Source organism: Falco naumanni, chromosome 1, assembly GCF_017639655.2.
Source record: "Falco naumanni isolate bFalNau1 chromosome 1, bFalNau1.pat, whole genome shotgun sequence".
In the NCBI taxonomy this organism is placed as follows: Eukaryota; Metazoa; Chordata; class Aves; order Falconiformes; family Falconidae; genus Falco; species Falco naumanni.
In genome coordinates this window covers 95,228,559-95,246,720 of record NC_054054.1, presented here as the reverse complement: position 1 = coordinate 95,246,720, position 18,162 = coordinate 95,228,559, and the positions used below count along the sequence as shown (strand labels likewise).

General features: G+C 44.0%; 2 protein-coding genes and 1 long non-coding RNA gene across 9 annotated transcripts in view; 1 reads left to right on the top strand and 2 right to left on the bottom strand.

Moving 5' to 3' along the window:
• The window catches only part of LOC121095027, a 10,786-nt gene extending 10,077 nt beyond the window's left edge, over positions 1–709 (bottom strand). Inside the window, exon 1 of the long non-coding RNA XR_005829992.1 lies at positions 674–709. This is a non-coding gene — a long non-coding RNA (uncharacterized LOC121095027). The remainder of the gene's footprint in view (positions 1–673) is intronic.
• The window catches only part of TCTN1 (tectonic family member 1), a 15,614-nt gene extending 3,329 nt beyond the window's left edge, over positions 1–12,285 (top strand). For 2 of the 5 annotated variants that reach the window (XM_040609235.1, XM_040609243.1), the window contains 12 exons: positions 923–1,053; positions 1,797–1,963; positions 2,369–2,456; positions 3,277–3,386; positions 6,409–6,429; positions 6,870–6,995; positions 7,580–7,705; positions 8,091–8,173; positions 8,508–8,648; positions 8,944–9,100; positions 10,200–10,325; positions 10,678–12,285. In XM_040609235.1, the coding sequence (XP_040465169.1) occupies positions 923–1,053; positions 1,797–1,963; positions 2,369–2,456; positions 3,277–3,386; positions 6,409–6,429; positions 6,870–6,995; positions 7,580–7,705; positions 8,091–8,173; positions 8,508–8,648; positions 8,944–9,100; positions 10,200–10,325; positions 10,678–10,821 (1,420 nt within the window). In that variant the 3' untranslated portion in view covers positions 10,822–12,285. The remainder of the gene's footprint in view (positions 1–922; positions 1,054–1,796; positions 1,964–2,368; positions 2,457–3,276; positions 3,387–6,408; positions 6,430–6,869; positions 6,996–7,579; positions 7,706–8,090; positions 8,174–8,507; positions 8,649–8,943; positions 9,101–10,199; positions 10,326–10,677) is intronic. The other 3 variants (XM_040609260.1, XM_040609251.1, XM_040609270.1) reach the window with 3 other exon arrangements.
• Positions 12,152–18,162, bottom strand: HVCN1 (hydrogen voltage gated channel 1). 3 transcript variants are annotated; one of them, XM_040609290.1, is made up of 6 exons: positions 18,100–18,162; positions 16,362–16,603; positions 15,748–15,852; positions 15,049–15,280; positions 12,848–12,960; positions 12,152–12,501 (listed from the first exon to the last, which is right to left on the bottom strand). In XM_040609290.1, exons 2-6 carry the CDS (start codon positions 16,566–16,568, stop codon positions 12,436–12,438), a joined length of 723 nt encoding a protein of 240 aa, XP_040465224.1. In that variant the 5' UTR covers positions 16,569–16,603; positions 18,100–18,162; the 3' UTR covers positions 12,152–12,435. The 3 variants fall into 3 exon arrangements, with proteins under 3 accessions (XP_040465224.1, XP_040465230.1, XP_040465214.1); XM_040609296.1 differs by lacking the exon at positions 18,100–18,162 and adding an exon at positions 17,468–17,869; XM_040609280.1 differs by lacking the exon at positions 18,100–18,162 and having other exon boundaries at positions 16,362–17,372.

Below are 18,162 nucleotides of genomic sequence, written 5' to 3'. Positions count from 1 at the left end.
CCAATCACAAGTAAGAGGCTATGCAGTCTCTGAAACAGCAGAAAAAGGGTGCTTGATTTATGATTCGATCCTACTAAAAAATGGTTCACCTCATGGAAAAGTTTAACTCCATGCTCAAGAAGTCATTTCTAAAAGTCATTTCACTTCTTCAGTTATCTGCCCTTGACTGCTTTAACCCTGCCTAAGCACCAGTTTCACAGTGATCATCATCTTGTATTTCTGGCATGTAGGACACAGCAGTGCTCTTCAGGGTACGAACTGGAACATTCATTGTGCAGCCTGCTGCAGGTCTGGGCTGTTGTTGGTGAACCCGTGGCACATCTACAAATACTTTTCCTAGATTCGATGGCTTATTTCACCTCCCTCTTTCTCAGTCTGCCATTTCTTTTACAGGTACCTCAAGTAGGACTTTTTCCTGCCCTTCCCCCAGGCAAATATTATTCCAATATTCACAAAACTGACCTTTTTTTCTGGTCTGCATGCCATCACGTTACTCTAAAGGTCATACTTCCCACTTGTGTTGTATAAATAAAAGTGCTTCTGAGCTGTGTATGGGCTGTGGCGCACCCCGCATTTGTGGTGTCTTGCACCATCTGGATCCCATCCAGCTTGTCATTTTAGTTCTAATATTACTACTGTCAGGTTCTTCCCTTCCCCTTGGTTTGTCTCTTACCTTTCTTCATGTTCCTGCTCACACTGTTTCCTCTCCTAGATAAAAAAATGGGAAAATTCTCTATTACTAAGCACACAGTGTAAAACAATATAAGGAGGCACGATTGCTATACAAATTGTACAAAAAAGTGTAATCCCTTTCATGCTTTTTTTGATGCTGCCTCAATACATGAAAGGAACTTTAAAATGTGGTCAACACTAACTTCTAAGGGATCATTGATTTTGTTGTTATTATTATTGTTGTTTGCAGAGGTGACAGCCGTCTGTGTAGTCAGAAAGCTGCTGTATATTCACTTGATGTTGAAGCAAATCCACCAGAAAGGATATTTAAATTAATTGACCAAGTCAATCCCAGTGTCTTCTGCATTCATGCTACAAACTGTAAGTGGAGTTGTTGCCAATATTAAGTGTTGTGGTGTTGCTATTGTAAGGTACCAGAAACTAGAATTAGAAGTAATTAAACCTGTCAGAAAACTGGTTATTCTGTATGGTTACAGTCCTTGTGTTGTGATCCTTTCACTTGTGAAGCTATGGAGTTAAAACATCTCATATTCTAACTCAGTCTCTGTTGAAAAAAAATACTATTTTTTAGGTTTTTTAAAGAATTTAGCATCCCAAATAAATCACATCTAAACTTGTCTCATGGGAAATTGACTCCTTCCCAATCTGTTGCTGTAACTGTGTTGTAGTCACCAGTGGTAAAAATTGTTTATGCCCAGCTTTGAAGTGACCTGCAGGGAAATAAGAAGTGATCAGTACCATGTCCTCTTAAATTATGACACTGCAGTTGTCATCTGAATACTTAGCATGGACACTGTAGATATGAATTGACATGTCTTTGTTTTGAAACATATGCTGTTGAAACCATGATTTTGAAAGCAAGGGGCTTACCCTTTTCTTAAGTTTTAAGTTTGTGCTTTCATGGATCTGGCTGAAGTGATGAATTAAGATACTGCCTAAGCTTTCTCTTAAAGAAAAGAGAAAGCTTTCTCTTAAAGAAAAGCTGTGTTGGTATTTTTTTATCACTGAGTTTCTGACAACTCCAGAAGGAAAAATTGTTACTAAATACTGTTTCTGCATCTTTTATCCTAAAAGTCACCTCATTCTTCAAAATGTTTTGACAGATGAACAAGCACTTTCCTTCAGTTCCCCTGAAATGCCTACTGCTGAAAATTTTGATCAATTGCTTGAACGGTTTGGAAGTGCTGCTTTCAGTGCTGAGCCTGACAACTGGAATATGAACACAGATGCTCAAAATCCTTCTGATGTAAATGAAACTTACAGATACGAGGTAAATAGTTATCTGATTCAGTTAGTATTAGATTGTTCTATTAGATTATTCCATAGAAGGACAAGTGAGCATTGTTTGCATCTGCTTTTGAAAAAATGCGTTTTTTTCTGGAAAACACAAACTTTATTTTGGTCTTTAAATATAGAAATGTATAAGTAAGAACTGTAGCATTTTATATTAGCTTACTTAAAAAGTGAACTAGTTTTTTAGGATCTTTGAAAAGTAAGTAGCTTTTTGCTATCATAAACATAAAGCTGTTAGCAGTGGCTTAAAAATTGATGCACAAAGACGGTATTGACAGATATTGTGGAAATAAATACCAATTTTATTCAGATTTATTGTTAATACAAATGCTCTAAAACTGAAACACCCTTATATACTTGAATATGTTGTTTTATTTGGCAGTATGGTGTTCCTATACAGACAGTGGATGCATTTCTAAGACTGCCTAGTCCAGTTGTCTCCTCTTGGTGCTCTGATGCAAATCCTGCAGGTTAGAAAATGCATTTGAATTCCAGTTTATTTGTTTTAGAGTATACTGCTCTGACTTGAGCATAATCAGGCAGTAAATTGGCACACACACAAATGTAAATTCACATAAAAGTTCACGTCTTTCAAATAGCTTCTGTTTCTCTGGGGTGTTTTTAGACATAGATTGGAAGTTGTGTTGCATCTATATTAAACATTTAAAGTTAGATGTGTAATCCTTGAGAATCTTGTTAATGGGTTGTTTATCCAACAATAAAACATCCGATTTGGCATAACTGGTTTAATAAAATAGTACAAAGGTGTCACCATGAGTGAAGAGGGTATGATACAAAGCAAGACCTAAGCAGACAGCCTTTGTAAGAATGTCCCTTTGGCTGCAGGCTTGAGCTCTACGTTATAACCTTTCACACAGTTTCCTGAAAATTGGTGGGGGAGGTGGGGGGGGGAAGCAGCCAAACCCACACACCTGCATTTTCCAAACCTCACTGTTATTATTAAATATGGTATCATAAAAATCATGATGATGACCATAGGAAAACTGAAGTCTCTGGTGAAAGAAAAAAATCTTATGAGATCTCAAAAATGAAGTAATAAATCTTCTAGCTTTTATTAAGCTTCTATTGTTAAGAAGTAATATTTTGTCTCATAGCATTTCTGGAGAACTTAAGTGTCATTCTATAGCTTATGTAACACCTTATCTGCAATAGTTATTACGTTTAATTTTACTTTTGCTTATACTTGAGGTTCTTATATTGTTTCTTATTTCTACTTTTCACAGTTAGACTTTACTTTCCTTCAGTAATACTTTGTGACTTTTTTTACAGGATTTTTAGTAAACCAGGCTACAAAATGCACTAGATCAGTAAGTGTGGAAAAATGTGACAACATTCAAGCAGTTAGCATGCTGTTCTACATCAGCTCCAGCATTTTAGCAGTAAGTATGGTTTGAAACAGTCATATAGCTGACCATTGATATTACATATCTTTTTGCATCTACAAAATTAAGTAACTTCTATTTATTAAAGGATATGGTGTTTTATTTGGATTTTTAAATTGTGGGTTGGGGAAAAACATCTCCCTGTGCAACAGACTTTTGTATAGAAAGCCTTTGGAAATGTTTTTGCTTCAAGCTTTGGTAACAGAAGCATTTACTGTTCTCTGCTTAGCCAACAAAAATAATACTCTGTAAGAGAGAAGCGTGTGTCACTGAGCTAGCACTTACCATAGTGGCAGCACTTCTATGCTTTTGTGCATGTTCAGGCTTTTCCAAGAAGCTTGTTAACAGAGTGCATAAGAAGTCTGGGTTTTAAAGAGTTGGTAAACCTTTGTACTTAAAGAAGAACCTGTAAGGTTTAATCCTCTGCCTATCTATACCTTTCTTAGAAGCATCAGGTTTTAATAGTGAGGTGTTACACGCAAATGCTAAAATTTCCGTACACTCCTCAAAGATCATGCATGACCTTTTACCCCACTAAGAGCAAATTTGGGTTTTATCCAGCCTACTACCAAATCCACTGTGTTTTTTTTTTCACAACTAAACATACTTTTTCATTCCTTTTTTAACTGAAGGATGTCTTAAATATAAATAAATCCTCTTTACAGATATTCAGGAAGACAAAGAAATCATGCATGCAAAATTGAAACTGAAATACATAGTACCTTAACCTGATGGCTCCTTTCAGAAGCTGAAGGTCATCAAGAAGCAGGATCCTCTCCACCATTAAAATGTTTTTAATTAATGTGATTATTTAAATTAATTTCATTAATACTCGCCCGTGAGTGACTGATTAAAGACCTCTTCCAGTCTCACAGATTCCAAAGCTATCAACATGAAAGGAAAGCCCACTAAGTAGTTCATTCTCACAGGTGGGATCATTTTCCTTGTCATTGAAACCCGCAAAGGGCTGCTCAGGAATATTAGCTTTTGATTGTCCTGCTGTGGAAGAGGTAGAGAAAACTGCCTCAGAAGGGTTTTGAGTGTTTCCATGTGCACCCAAAACTAGAGATCTTGGTAACTGCAAAACCAGAAAAGGTGTGCCTCAGGACAGGCTCCAAGCCGCTGAATGTTTTTGAATTAAAAGATTAATTCCCCTTTTTCACTAGAACAGTACATAACACGTTACCCACGTGCTGCTTGCCAGTTACAATGGCCTATCTTAGGAGAGGTCAGCTTTCTGTTCAAAGTACATAGGACATTCAGGAAAGATCAGGTGCAAGAGCTGGAGAAGGCTGAATAGATAGATGCCAGAGGTTGTCTGTAGGAAGCTCCCTTTCCCAAAGGGAGCTCAGGATGGAATGTGACAATAGAAAAGTGCCTTGATACTGGGGTCAGCGTGGTCCTAGGGCAGAGCAGGGATCCCTTCCAGTGCAGTGGGTGGAGTTGGCAGCAAAAGATATGGTGAAATGTTAACCCAGGGAGGCTTGCTGGGAGCCCCCTGAGAGAGGACTGGTACACCAGTTCTTCCAGAAAATCCCATCATTATAAGCCCATACTGCCAGGCTGGGCAACTTGAGCGATACGAAGGTCTGGATAATTGTTGCAGTTAATCTCTGCTCTCTCCCCTGGCCTGTCCAGCAGATCCAAGGGGCATCGGGGACGCTTGGAAGCCTCTAAGAAGATACTCATTGTGTGATGCTTTATGCCATGGGTAGCATGTACTGTGTAGCTGCCAAAGCAACATGCTGCTGCTTGTCCCTGCTTCCCTCCCTGGCTGGTGGGAAGATGAGTCAGTGGGAGGCAGCGGTGAGGCTGGAGTGCTGTCTGCCAGTGACTGACATGATCAGTCACCCCAGTCACAGATAAATAGAATTTGGGGAGCAGTGATCATTCCCTCTGCCTTAGTCAGAAACAGTATGCTTCTCTGAAGGGTGAGTCTAATCTTTACAAGCACTTCTCTTCATACAGCTAATTCTGATGGCTGAGCTGTACCTCAGGATGTTGATATAAACGTGTGTCAGTGTGTGACAGACTTTACCTGCATCACCTTCAGGTCTCCAGCTCATAGGAGTGTGTTCTCTGCTGTGACATTAGATGAGCAGACTGGTCTCTGTATCCCGTCATAATTCTGCAGAACTTGCTTCAGGGTCAGAATCCAGTTTTTGGTCCCTTCCCGAAGATTGTGGATTGAACACTCATTGGGAAGTCACAAAAATAAAACTTTTGACAAGATGGTGCTCTGTGTGAGTATGTTGCAGGCCTGATTGATGACCTCGGTCTGACATTTCTGCCTTCTCATGAAAGTTGGATGGAAATTTTTCAGTGGGGCAGCTGTGCACGTGTGCATGGCCACGTGCTGTATAACAAGGGTACTTGCTTCTTATTTGTTTTGAGACCTTGAAACTGTGGACTCAGTACTGTCAGAACAGGACAACAAAAGCTCTTCATTTCTTTGGGTACTAGCAGTCTGTCAGACTTTGAGTAGTTAGAGGTGGTTTTGCACAGATCTGCAATAGGAACCATGTTCTCTGACGCCCTCAGTAGGTTAAACGCTACGATGCACTGTAACACTGATGCCATGCTGAGATGCCTTTTTCAGGCCACCTTTCTGATGCAAGTAAACTTTTCCAGTGTTTCTTCTTAGTTCCGAGTTGCAAATAGAGTGTCCAAGGGAAACACTAGATTCATCTACTACTTACTAAATGCGTTGTGTATTTATTGGGAATGTAATCAAAGCTACGCCTGATGGAAAACTGATGGAAATCAGTAAGAATCTTTGCAGTTACTGTTAGAGGAAGATAACTGGACTTTAAGATTTTGCCTACTAGCCACAAAGAGCAGCAGTTATTTTCACGCTACCTGGATACTGTGCTGTATATTCAATCACTTCCACAATGTAATGTTACTGGAATGATAAACAGGCAAAGCAAGTTAAGCCTTAACTGCTTTACTTGACTGCTACTTGTAATAGGTCATAACCTTTACTATTGTTTGAATTTGTGCTTTTCTTCTTCTCTAGGTGCCCAAATCAAGTCACATGGTAAGTATCTGTCTAACTTAGTTGGAAGAGCTGGGAGCAAAATTCTTAGTTATAGTCACTGGGAGTTTTTCACTGAGTTCATCAGAACAGGGACTTTATCCATAATCTTTCCAGTAAAAAAATGCTATTGTTTGCTGTTTGCTATCAGTAATGCTACATAACAACTCCAAGATAATATGCTACCTGCACATGTTTATACTGCATACATTCCCCTCATATAAAACTCTCTCTCTGGAAGTAACTGTCTAGTTACTTTAAAATTTAACCTTTTGTTGAACTTCAGCAATACATGTAACAATACATGTGACATAGTAGTTGTTCAGAGGATTATTGACTGCTGTTTCTGTGGGGCAGAACCGGGAAGGGTCACAAATATAATAATGCAGAAAAAGCCAGAAATAATTATACACAATATTCAGAAATGACATTGTTTTTTTCAGGTTAATATTACTGTCCAGTCCATAGTTGTCCAGTCTCTGAATGGAATGCGGACTTTACTTAATAGTAGTGATGCCCTCAGGCTCCCTATGATTTCGGATGAACTATGCATAAATATAGTTCATGGGGTACGTATGAGAGTTCTTTTCCTCCTCATGTTTGATGGAAAGCATGTATGCATCAAATCACTTCTGATTCACAAATTGCAAAGATGTGAGAAAGGCCTTGCACAGTTTCCATATACTGTGACATCTCCAAAGCAAATGTGACAGGAAAAACACTGACTTTGGGATAAAAGAGAGTGTTTTGCAACAAAATAATAGCTATATGCAAGGTAACATGGAGACAGGATGAAACCCTTTGCTATGATTACTGTGTTTCTGTGACATAACAGACAATAATAGCATGAGTTTAGAATCTGCATTATGCTTGGGAGAAGATGACTTCAGGCACAGTGATGGCAGAGACAAAGGCGTACATGGTGCACATCACCTCACCTTTTAATCTTAAGTAGATGAGCAGAAGAGATGTATCAAGAAGTCAGTTTTGAAGAGGCTCCGGCCTCCAGAGAATATAGTATATCTCTACTATGTAGTTAAATGTTTCTTAAGCAAGGAAGAAAGAAAACAACATTTGCATAATTTTAACTATTTTCTAGTTTCATACTCTTATGTATTTGCTCTAATTAATATCTAAAATGTTTAATTTTCAGGTGAGCTATCACATTACATACACAGACACAGGAGAAATAATAGAAGCAGCTGCTTCTTTTGTTTTGGGGGTAATTAACAAAGAAGTACTTTCAATACAGCAGAGCTTTGAAATCAGCTTTACTCAGGTAACTGCTAGAGATGTTACAGATGACTTGTTGAAAGACATTTAATTACAAAACTTATTAAACTTGAATTGGAACAATTGTTAGCAGTAAGGTAAAATATAACTTGCCCTGGATACACAAATGAGGCAGCATTTCAGAACCGGACAGTAAAGGCCTCCAAAGTCTGTTTGTCATGTTTAGAAGACTCGTCTTGTGACTCTGTACAACTGCATCCAGTGAAAGCAAAGCTTGCCCCAATGTTAGAGAACTGTTCCAATCTTACAAAGCAGCCTTACTACTGTCATTGTTCAAGGTGGTTAATAATCCTAAAGTAACAGAAATATTTCTGTGTTTCCCAGACATTTCAGCACTGGATAAGAACTAATACCGTATGTTTGCACTGCAGGTCAATACAAAGCCAGTTCCCCTCAGTGGTAATCCTGGTTATGTTGTTGGACTGCCTATAAGAGCAGGCTTCCGGCCACAAGGATATCCTTTCCCTGTTGAAATGTTGTTTGCAGCACTTGTTCTGGTCCATCTTCACAAACAAATCTATAAAATATTATCTGTTCTTTACCAAAAGTAAAAGTGTGGTTTCTTGGCTATGTTTTAGAAGGAGCGAATGACTCAGTTCTGACTGCAATCTCCTGGGATTTTTTAGTGAGATAGATTTAGATCTTCATTGTACACTGTAGTGCTCTTCACAATCTAAGAAGAGTCTTGAGCTATTACAGCATTTTCAGATATATTTTAAAGATATGATTAAGGATTCTTTCTTCATGATGTGTATCAAGTATTGAATTTGCCTTTAACTGTGTGTTACATCTGGCATCATTCAGAACACGAACAAATACGGTCAACTTACCCTTCTGCAAAGTACATCCCGCCAGGACTGTCTGGCAGCACAGGGAGCCAGAATCCCAATATTATTTGGTTATAACATGATATCAGGCTGTAAGTTACGGTAAGAAGGTATTTCTTTTTTTGTTATTTATTTATTTAGTGTTTTTAATCCTCTGACAACCCTTTCCATTAGGATCTGTTCAGGTATACATCTGTAGGAGTATTGGGAGTGGAGCATTTAATTATAAAAAATGTCATTTAATTAACAATGGTCTTTCTCTTGAAAAGGTTGTGTTAATTAGCAACTATAGCCAGAAGGCTTGTACAGTGTATGAGAGCAAGGAGAAATTACTACTGTGCCAAACTGATGGATTTTGCTTTAACTTACCTTTTTTATTTTTTTTTCTTCCTGGAAGAATTACAGCAGCTATGAAATGCCAGCCTTTGGCTCAAACCCTCCTAGATTTACTGAAGGGACAGAGCTTCCCTGAATATGTGGCCTCATTTGGAAATTCTCAAGCCCAGGATGTGCTCGACTGGGTGCCGATAACTCATCTCCACACCTCAGAACAGGTGAAAGTTACACCACTACCACCACCCCTTCACTCTTGCTGTCCTCCCTCCCAAGATCTGTACCTGTACTGCAGCATCAGCTTAGGCTTCTCAGACATACAGGGAAAATAAATGCAGAAAAAAATTGGAGGGAAGTCCTCCTGGAATGTTCAGAAATGAGGAGTTTCATTCCTGCTGTAGAAGACGGGGTTTACTTTTAATGAAGCTGGTGCCCAGGCACCTCAGTTATGGATCAGGACAGCGTGTTAGGTACAAAATGAGTTCTAGCCACAGTTTAGAGTCTTGTTCTTCAGATGAGACGAAGCGCAATAGATAAAGTAATAGATAAATAGATTAAATAGGTAACAGATAAAGTTAAATATAGTAAAGATAAAAAAATAAATAAATAGGTACGAAAGAAAAGATCAAGAGTGAAGCAACAGAATTAGAGTTTCTTCTTGGTGCTCTTATGCCAGATTAGAGTAAGAAAGCAAGAATCCTTTAAAGCACAGACACAGTATACTCGAGTGACCCAAACACTACATTTAGCCTTAGCATTTTCTGTACGAGTCCCTTTTCCTGCTGATGCAGCACAGTCCCTGCTGCTGGCAGTAGGCAATGCTACTTGGCAGTAGCTGAATGACAGCACCCCCTCAATGACAGCTTGTATATAGGTTTCTTGCATGCTTTTGCAACTGAACAGTGAATGATTTAGAAACTTCACAGTTCAAGAAGAAATACCTAAAAATATTTAAGATTGTAGGCTTCAAAATTCTGCCGTGGCAGAGTTAAGGATTTTCTACTATCCCAGTGGTATTATTAAATAAGTCTTCCTCCTAAAAAGAGCCACCTCAGCACTATCACCAAGAGCCAAAGTCCTGCCTGAAGTGCAGTTACAGAGTCAGTTTGTCACCTGTGGAGGAACTGTAGGGACACCCCTGAGCCAAGGCTGTGAGCACCTGTGCTGCAGCACAGTCCAGGGCACAAGTATGGTGTAGTTGCTCTGGTAACCTCCTGGAGCAAGCTTTCTGGGGGCATTCTGCTAGTTTAATACGATGAATAATTAATGTGGTTGCTTCTTTATAAGTCAGACAATGAGAGAATTTGTAACACTTTTCAGAGCTCATGCCAAATACCAGTATCGCTTGAAATAGAAGTGAAGTGGACTAAATATGGATCCCTAGTCAATCCACAAGCCAGAATAGTGAACGTTACAGCTACAATCACTACCACCACATTGAAGCAGGTATGTAATCATATTACAGGATTTAAGATAAAAAGAATGGCTTGTTTTTCTTAGGTATCAGCTGTGTGACAGAGATGCAGTTAATCTCTTTAGATAAAGGTAGCACTTCATATTAGAGTGTATTACACCAAACAGTTTCTGTTCCAACTCAAACACAACAGTGGGCAGCTTGCCAAAACACACTTCAATAAAAATCTGTACATCACCCATGAAAAGAAACATGGAACTGCATATAAAGAAAACACCACTTTTTACAAATAACTGAAAACATGACCCAGGCCAAACAAAGGAATATACATGTGTCCTATAAAGAGAAGACTGAAGCTAATGACCATTTGTATTTTCATTGCAGCTTCCCTCAGGAAGGGAAAAGACTATTCCTATAACAAGTTCCGTTGTTTTCACTGATATTTCTTCACCTGCAGAGCCAGGCTATAAAGCTTGGCCCACCATTAATGTCAAGTTACCCTTTGATTTTTTCTTTCCATTTGTCTAAGGTAAGTATGCATTAAAAAAAAAAAAAAAAGAAGCTATATTTCTGCCTTTTAGTCCATTTCCTAAAGCAGTGAGATTTATCTAGTCACTGTGATCGGCCATCAGTTTAAGTTGTAGATGCACTGCGTTAAAATTGGCCAAGAGAGAAGGGGTGAGCCCTTGTGAGGGTTCTCAGAAGCTTTAGGGCAGACACACACACACTCCTAAACACACATAAAGTGGAAAGTTCCCAGTTATACCTGTCCCAAGAGGAAAAAAGGTTACAGTATGAACTAGATGGTAGCTCTGGCTGGCCAGTCAGCACAGGTACAGCCACCAGCCTCCCATGGATGCTCGGAAGCAGTGCTACTCTGAGCTACCTGCCTAGCAGTGTGGAGGCAGGAGGGGAAGGGAAGAGCACAGGGACACTGTACAGCTCCAAAGGAAAGTAGGCTTCGTTATCTGTGAACAGCGGAGCTAAACTGTTAATTAAAGTAATCGTGCTATTAAATAAGGCCTCTGCTTTCTCTATTTTTGTAGATGAATAAGCTAGCTGTTTTTCCAAGCCATTCGTTAATTACTTTTCTTTAAAAATCCAGTTAAGTTAAACTTTCAGAAAAGTTCAATGACCCTTCCAGCTGACTGTGGCTGAAATCAATTGGAGACACCTACTACAGTCAACACCTTTCAAAATTCCCACTTACTGAATCTCACTCTTCAGCTGTAAAATAGTCTATCCACAGGGACCTTCCAATACCTGGAAAAGTTCCCATTGTGTCAGACACCAGCCTGGTTCTTTTAGTATAGAATTTCTAATGGCTTTTCTGGAGTCTTAACTGTCCCCAGCAGTCCACTCACCTGCATCTGTTCTTACGTATTCTATTTCTTTCATTGTATTGATTTATGAGCTGTGGAAACAAAAATTTCATAGCCCAGTGGGCTGCAAATGAACACTTAAAATGGAAGAGATGAGAGAAAGCAGTATCAGAACTCAAATCTGCTGCTGAGAACAAGGCATTGTTTGACGTAAGACGGCACATGTTTGCCTCTATTTGGTGCCGACTCAGTTGTCAACTAAAGGAGTGGTATGTTGGTATTTTTGAAGTGAATGTTATATAAATAAAAGTGGCACAAGCAGCAACAGAAATGAGGAAACTACCAACAATATGAAAAGAATGGTTGGCAAAGAAGAGATTTACTAATGATGAACAGTCAACTCGTGGAGAAGAAATGACCTTTTTGGCCTGGGTTCTTCTCATTTGAACTGCAAGTTTGTACAGGGTGTTGCAAACAAAGAACATTATCATAGAAAAATGAAATTATTTTAAATAAGTGGTACTTTTGTGGATGTATAGCTTGCAAAAGTGTGTCTTTATTAAATTATTTTGCATGACTGTACAGCTGTACAAGAAAGGTCTTGTGAGATCAATGTTTACAGGGAGTATGCATGATTAATTTTCCAATAAAACTATTTTTGCAATCCCAAGATCTAATCAAAGTGTGGTCAAATAGAAAATGTTTATAGACAACACTATACAAGAGAAAGCAGAGAGACAGGAAAACCTTTCAGGTCAAACTGATAGATTTCAACACCGCACTCTCCAGGGCAAACTTCCCACCTTGGAAAACCGGCCTCCTATTTTGGCTCACTGATGAGTCCATGCTGCTTTAATATATTGTTAAGCCTCTCAATTTCTTGTTCCTGTAGGAGACAAAAGTCAAATCATTAATATAGCTCTTACCTTAAAATACTTTCCCAGGTTCTCACAGATCTTCCCGCTGCTGTAATCTATCTCATGCTGCAGTAAAACAGGACAACCTGGCTAAAGTAGGACAGAGGTAGCTGTCGTTCCTTGGCAAGAGAGGCAGCTAAGGGAAGCGCAGGCAGGAGCGGCAGGGCTTGTGGTTCCTCAGCCCAGCTTACCCCACAACTTTCTGATGAGGAAACTAAGCCGGCAGTGGCAACCTTGCAAAAGGGATCCCAGGCCAGCTTGTCCTGGGGGGCAGCCAGCAGGTAAACCTTGTTTAAATTACAAGTGTTTTCTTACCTTTTCTACACAGCTGTGTTCCAGTTGTTCAACCTTTGTCGCAAGTTTCAGGTTTGCTTGCTTTAGCTTGGACACTTGTTGTTCAGAGCGGGTCTTTACCGATAAAATGATTCCTGTGAAACAATTCACAGTGGATTTGTTTTACAATGCAAGACGGCCACGAGCAGGAGGTTAACAGTACACAGGCTCTGTATTTGAGCAGTTAAACGTGTTCCTCTTGAGCTCTGGTTCTGTCCTCTTCCAACCACCCTTCCCAAGTGCTTTTCTTAATGAGGAGGGTTTTAAATTAGCCACCCCAGGGATCTGGATACCAATACTCTGCTGAGAAGAGGCAGTCTGGCTTTGGAGCTGAATTAATCAGTCAGACCTCATTCAAATCCTGAATTTGAATTCACTCCCTTGGCAGAGCCTGGGGGTGGTGTAAGGGTGTAACCAGCCGCTTTGTTGTCACAAGGGGCTGTGTTTTAACCAGTTTCATGTAGTCGGGAGCCTTGCTCTTAACAGCAGGCACAGGGCTCGTCCACCCCCATGGCCAATCGCTCCAGCCCAGTGGAACAGGACAGGGCACATCATCTGGTCCATAAGGCTTAGGCTTTACCTCGTGCAGCTGCAGCAAGGGCACGCAGTGTCTCCTTACAGCAGAGGTGTCACTTCTCCACTGAAATATTGTTAGGTTATTATATGTGAACCCAGCACTCACAGTAAAGGCTTTTTTTTTTCCCGCACTGGTTTTGTTGGTTTTTTTTTTTTTTTGTGTGTGTGTGTAGCTTGACAAGAGCATCGAGAACATCATGTTCTTCCTACCCGACAGAGCTCTGCTCCGGCTGCCGGCAGAACGATGTGCACAAAGGCAGGCACTGATGTGTGCCTGTGCTTCTAGCGCTGCAGGCAGCAGCCTTGGGGTTTGGGGGTTCATTTCTCTGGAGACAAAGCAGCGATGCTGCTTATTTGCATTGATAACATCAGGCGGTCCCCACCTGCCTGAAACCCAGTCCCTATCAATCAACAGTGACGGAAGGCAGCGAACCGTGCCTCAGTGAGACACACAATACCCGCGGCTTGGGGCAGCTTTTCTTTGTCCCCTTTGTCGTTGTTTGGTGAAAAGCTTAGGGGGGAAACCAGGAGCACCCAGGAATAAGGAGATTTACTTGTAAATGCAACACTGGTTTTCTGCTGTACAGCACTGAAGTTCCCGTGGCTCACACAGCTGCACATGAATCCAGTTTCTCTCTGACTTTCACTCCAAACTAGAGAGCCACAAGCTGCTCTCGTATCTTCCCTCTTCCTGGCCACTGCTGCCATCAGAATGGCAGCCAGGGGCTGCAGGTGATGGACGTGGTCCCAGCTATCCTTGCCTTTTATCCCAACTAACAAGACATGGAGCTGCATCACGCACAGAGCACCCACCAAAACTGCAGGATATCCACCAAAATTGGGGATAATCTCATTGCCACATTTTTTTCAATTCCAAAATTCTTTCCCCAAGAAGAAAGAAAATGTTTCCAGCTACGCTTGCTTCAGAAGTGTCTGAATTTACAACCATTTGCAACAGCTACAATTACCACAGCAGTCAGTAAAGACTGACTTGGGGACATTCTGTATTCCTCTTTTTATAGCAAACCCTTTGAATCCAAGCAAGAAAGATCCAGAGTGAGATCATGACATTCTCTGCAGCATCCCTGGAGGAGATGATGGAGTCACAGCAGAATATCAGAGCAGTAAAACCTACTCTGCTATAGAAGTAGATTCAGGAAGGCAGATTTTTACTCTGTTCCCCTGTTAAAACATTGCCTAAAGGATCCTCCAATGCAAACTTCAGATGGGAGCCATCTCCCTCCAGGAGAGAGGGATGCAAGAACAGATTATGGGTTGTTTTTAGGGGAACATGCCTGATACTGCTGTGCTAACGCTGGGCATCTCCACTAGCCCGGGCCGGCTACCATGCCCCCATCACCCACGCATTATACCAACACAAGCAGCAGATTATTGCTGCTCCAAAGAAATTACAGCCTAATTAAGGCCACACTCCAGCAATGAAAACCGCATGGGTGAAACTCCATGTTCACTGGAAGAGCGAGACCCTGGGGTCTCGCAGTTGGCTTTGAGAAGGGGACAAAGACAGGATCCCAGATAATTCAGGCAAGGTCAGTGAATCCAGCCCATGCACCAGGGAGAGCTCCTGACTGGCCATGCACACCTACCATTGATAATCCTGGCCACCCGCCACAGCCGCAGGAGTATCAGGAGCCCAACAGCTTCAAACTCATGCTCCCGGAAAATGAGGACAACGTCGAGGATGAATGACACGATGACGACGATCCCGTCCAGCACTTCAAACTTGTGGTGGAAGAACTCCCAGCGGTAGACAAAGACTTTAAACCCCACCTCAACCAGGAAGATGGTTAAAATGGAAAGGGAGAGGTAATGGAAAACCTGGAAAAAGACAGTGCAAGTTTAGGGCCAGGGAACCCTCCTGTGTGCACATGAGCAGGGCAGGGCTGGAGAAGCTCCACCGCTCAAGGGCACGTCGGATTTGGCTCTACAGGGATTCTCCTGCTCTGAAGGACAAGCAAAGCAAGCGTGTGGCAGCCAGCGGCTTTAGGTAAGCCAGATCACGAGGGGTGAAGACAACCAGGAGAAGCGTGGAGAACACAATTCAGCTCTGCCACAGCCGAAGGAAACACCAAGCTGCTGCACAGCCTGGCACGAGCCAGGCCAGGCTGGCCCCCCGTGCTGCGGGGCTGTCACACAAGTCCCTGCAAGACCTTTGTATGCCTGCAAGTGCCAGCGCAGCAAGGCTGAAGGTCCAGGTCCTGCCTTGCCCAGTCATCCTACCCAGCAGGCTTTGAACCATCAGAGAGGGAAATCACACTTTGTGTTGACATTTCTCTGCATTTTACCTTTGGGGTTATATTATATTTGTCCGGATGGATGATTTTCAGGTCCATAAGCAATTCCCCCAGAACCAACAAGGCATCCAGGATGACCAAGCAAACAACCAGGATCTGTCAGAGAGAAGAACCAACATGAACACCCTCCCAGCACAGACAGATCAGCAAGAGGAGCCGATGTGACCTTCAGCTAAATGTGCCCCAATGCCCTGCACCCCCAGTTCAGCTGGTTTTATTTCATGGAGCTTTCTGTTGCTCCCATCTAGGACTCCCACCCCCACAGCCCCTGGTTAGTGGGTTATTTCTGCAAAGTCTCACCCACACGAAACCGCCTGGCTCCCCACCAAACCCAACCACTTCCCACTGCTTGGCATGGGGGGGTCTTCTGGAGTGCACATGCCTCTGCTGGTGCCGCAAGAAGCGTGCACCGAGCCTTGTCGCCGCTCAGGAAACATCTGCACCTGCTGCCGATCGGCTTGTTTCCGACAGGACAGCTCAGCTCGTGAGCTCGGTGCTGCTCCCAGCCCGCCTTCAGCTCCATCCCACATCAGCTTGGCTGTCACAGGCACTTTTGGCCAAATCTCACTCCCATCTCCCTTTAGCCTGGGTTCATTCCGCCTCACCTGAAACCTGTGGGAACTGAAGAGCTTTTTCATCATGTCCTGGAAGGAGATGCGGCTCCTGGCGGGCTCCAGCTTGATCTCCGAATCTGGCTGCTTCTCCCCATTCTCCCCAGCCACCTCCTCCTCCTCCTCCCATTTCTGATAGTCATTGCTCCACTGCACGGGGTCATCACCCACCACTGTGAAGTGCTTCAGGTACCTGGACATGACTCTGGATCAAGCTGGCATCACCTTGCCAACGTCTGCAGGACAAGAGCAAAGTGTCACCACTCCTCTGCAGGATGACCAAGAATGCCAAATCTCCCTCGGTCCCCCGCAGCAAGCGTGACAGTGACGCTTCGTTCAGATGAGACGGCCAGTGTGGATGGGCCCTGCTGACAGGAAATTGCTTAATGGTGGTGCTGCTTGTTTTGCATCACCTCCCACGGTGTGGTGTGACAAGGAGCCCCCACCAGCCTCCTCGGTGCTGTCTGCACCCTGTGGTGCTGCTCTAAAAGGAGGAACTTCCTCGCGAGGTATTTCCAAACATCTCAAAACAAAGCATCGATTACAGGAGAAAAAAAACACACCAGCCCTTATCTCGCATCTCGTGATGTGAGAGGAGGCAGCTGCTGATTTCTGTTGGAAAGAGCCATTGTGTTTCCGGACACATGGAAAAAGCTGTTAGACACTGATCGATGGAGGTTGTATTGGGCAAAAGCCAGAAGCAGGTGATGTCCTCCCCTTTGTCCCTCATCCCCTCCACGCTGGGGCAGGCTGCTTTTGGTGGGTTTGAGATGAACCCTCCGCTGCGCTCCCAGTGCTGCCCTGTCCCTGCAGGTGGCTGCAGCTGCAGCCCAGCTGCCCCCAGGCTAACGGGCACCCTCGCCCTCCAGCCAGGCCACTAAGCTGAAGAGCAACCACCATTTCCCTTCGTTAACATCAGCGGCCCCCCTTATTTCAGCCTCTGCAGGCTAACCAAGCAGGTGATGCCTGCACCCAGCCTGGCCGGCGGGCGATGCTGTCCTCCCCCATCCCCTCCCTGTGTCCCCTAGAGCTGACCTCACCCTTGGCCATCCTGTCCCATCCCCGCAGGCACCCAGCGAGGGCCAGGAGCCATCCCAAACCTGCAGATGATCCTAGTTGAAGCTCGGCACGGAGAACAGTGGCAGGAGGGGCTCCATCTGCACCCTTGCAGCCCCACCAGCTTGCTCTTCCTCTCTGGGCAACCTGGCCAGACTCCTTGGCCACCAACCCTGCCGAGAACCACTCTGGCCACCGGCGGCCACGTCCCCATCCCATCCCGGCTGTCTGTGCATCCGTCCTTGGCCAAAGCCACCCGGGGAGCTCAGCACAGCTCTTGGCCCGCTGGAGCTGCCGTGGGCCTGGCCGGAGGGCTCCTTGGCCGCGGGGTGCTGGGGGGCCACGCTGGGACCCGCTCCGGTGGCTACTGGAGGGGACACGGACCTGGTCGGGGATGGAGATAGCCCCCCGCTGGGGCACAGCGCCAGCACCTTCCCCCCGCCGCTCCCGAGCGCAGCCCCCGGAGCGCTGCCCCCTCCGTGTGCAGCCCCCCGGCCGCAGCGGGACGGGCCCGGGGCTCGCTGGCGCCCGCAGCCGCCGCCGGGGGATGGGGCTGCCCGGCCTCCCCGCACCCGGGCGGGACCCCCGAGGGGAAGGACGTGGCGCGCCCCCCCCTCCCCCGGGCCGGCACTCACCGGGCCAAGCCACCCTCCCCCCCCGCCCCGGGCCCCGGTACCGTGCGCGTCCCGGCTGCGCCCGCCGCCCTGCGCCTGCCCCGGTGCTGCAGGGCCGCCCCCGG

What these genes read in the sequence shown, in the direction of transcription:
- HVCN1 (XM_040609290.1), bottom strand. Translation starts at nt 16,568, where the DNA reads ATGTCCAGGTACCTGAAGCACTTCACAGTGGTGGGTGATGACCCCGTG. An exon ending in AATATAATATAACCCCAAAG is followed by an intron (nt 15,281 to 15,747) that starts GTAAAATGCAGA and finishes GTCTTTTTCCAG; the next exon opens with GTTTTCCATTACCTCTCCCT. An exon ending in GGTGGCCAGGATTATCAATG is followed by an intron (nt 12,961 to 15,048) that starts GTAGGTGTGCAT and finishes ATTGTTTCACAG; the next exon opens with GAATCATTTTATCGGTAAAG.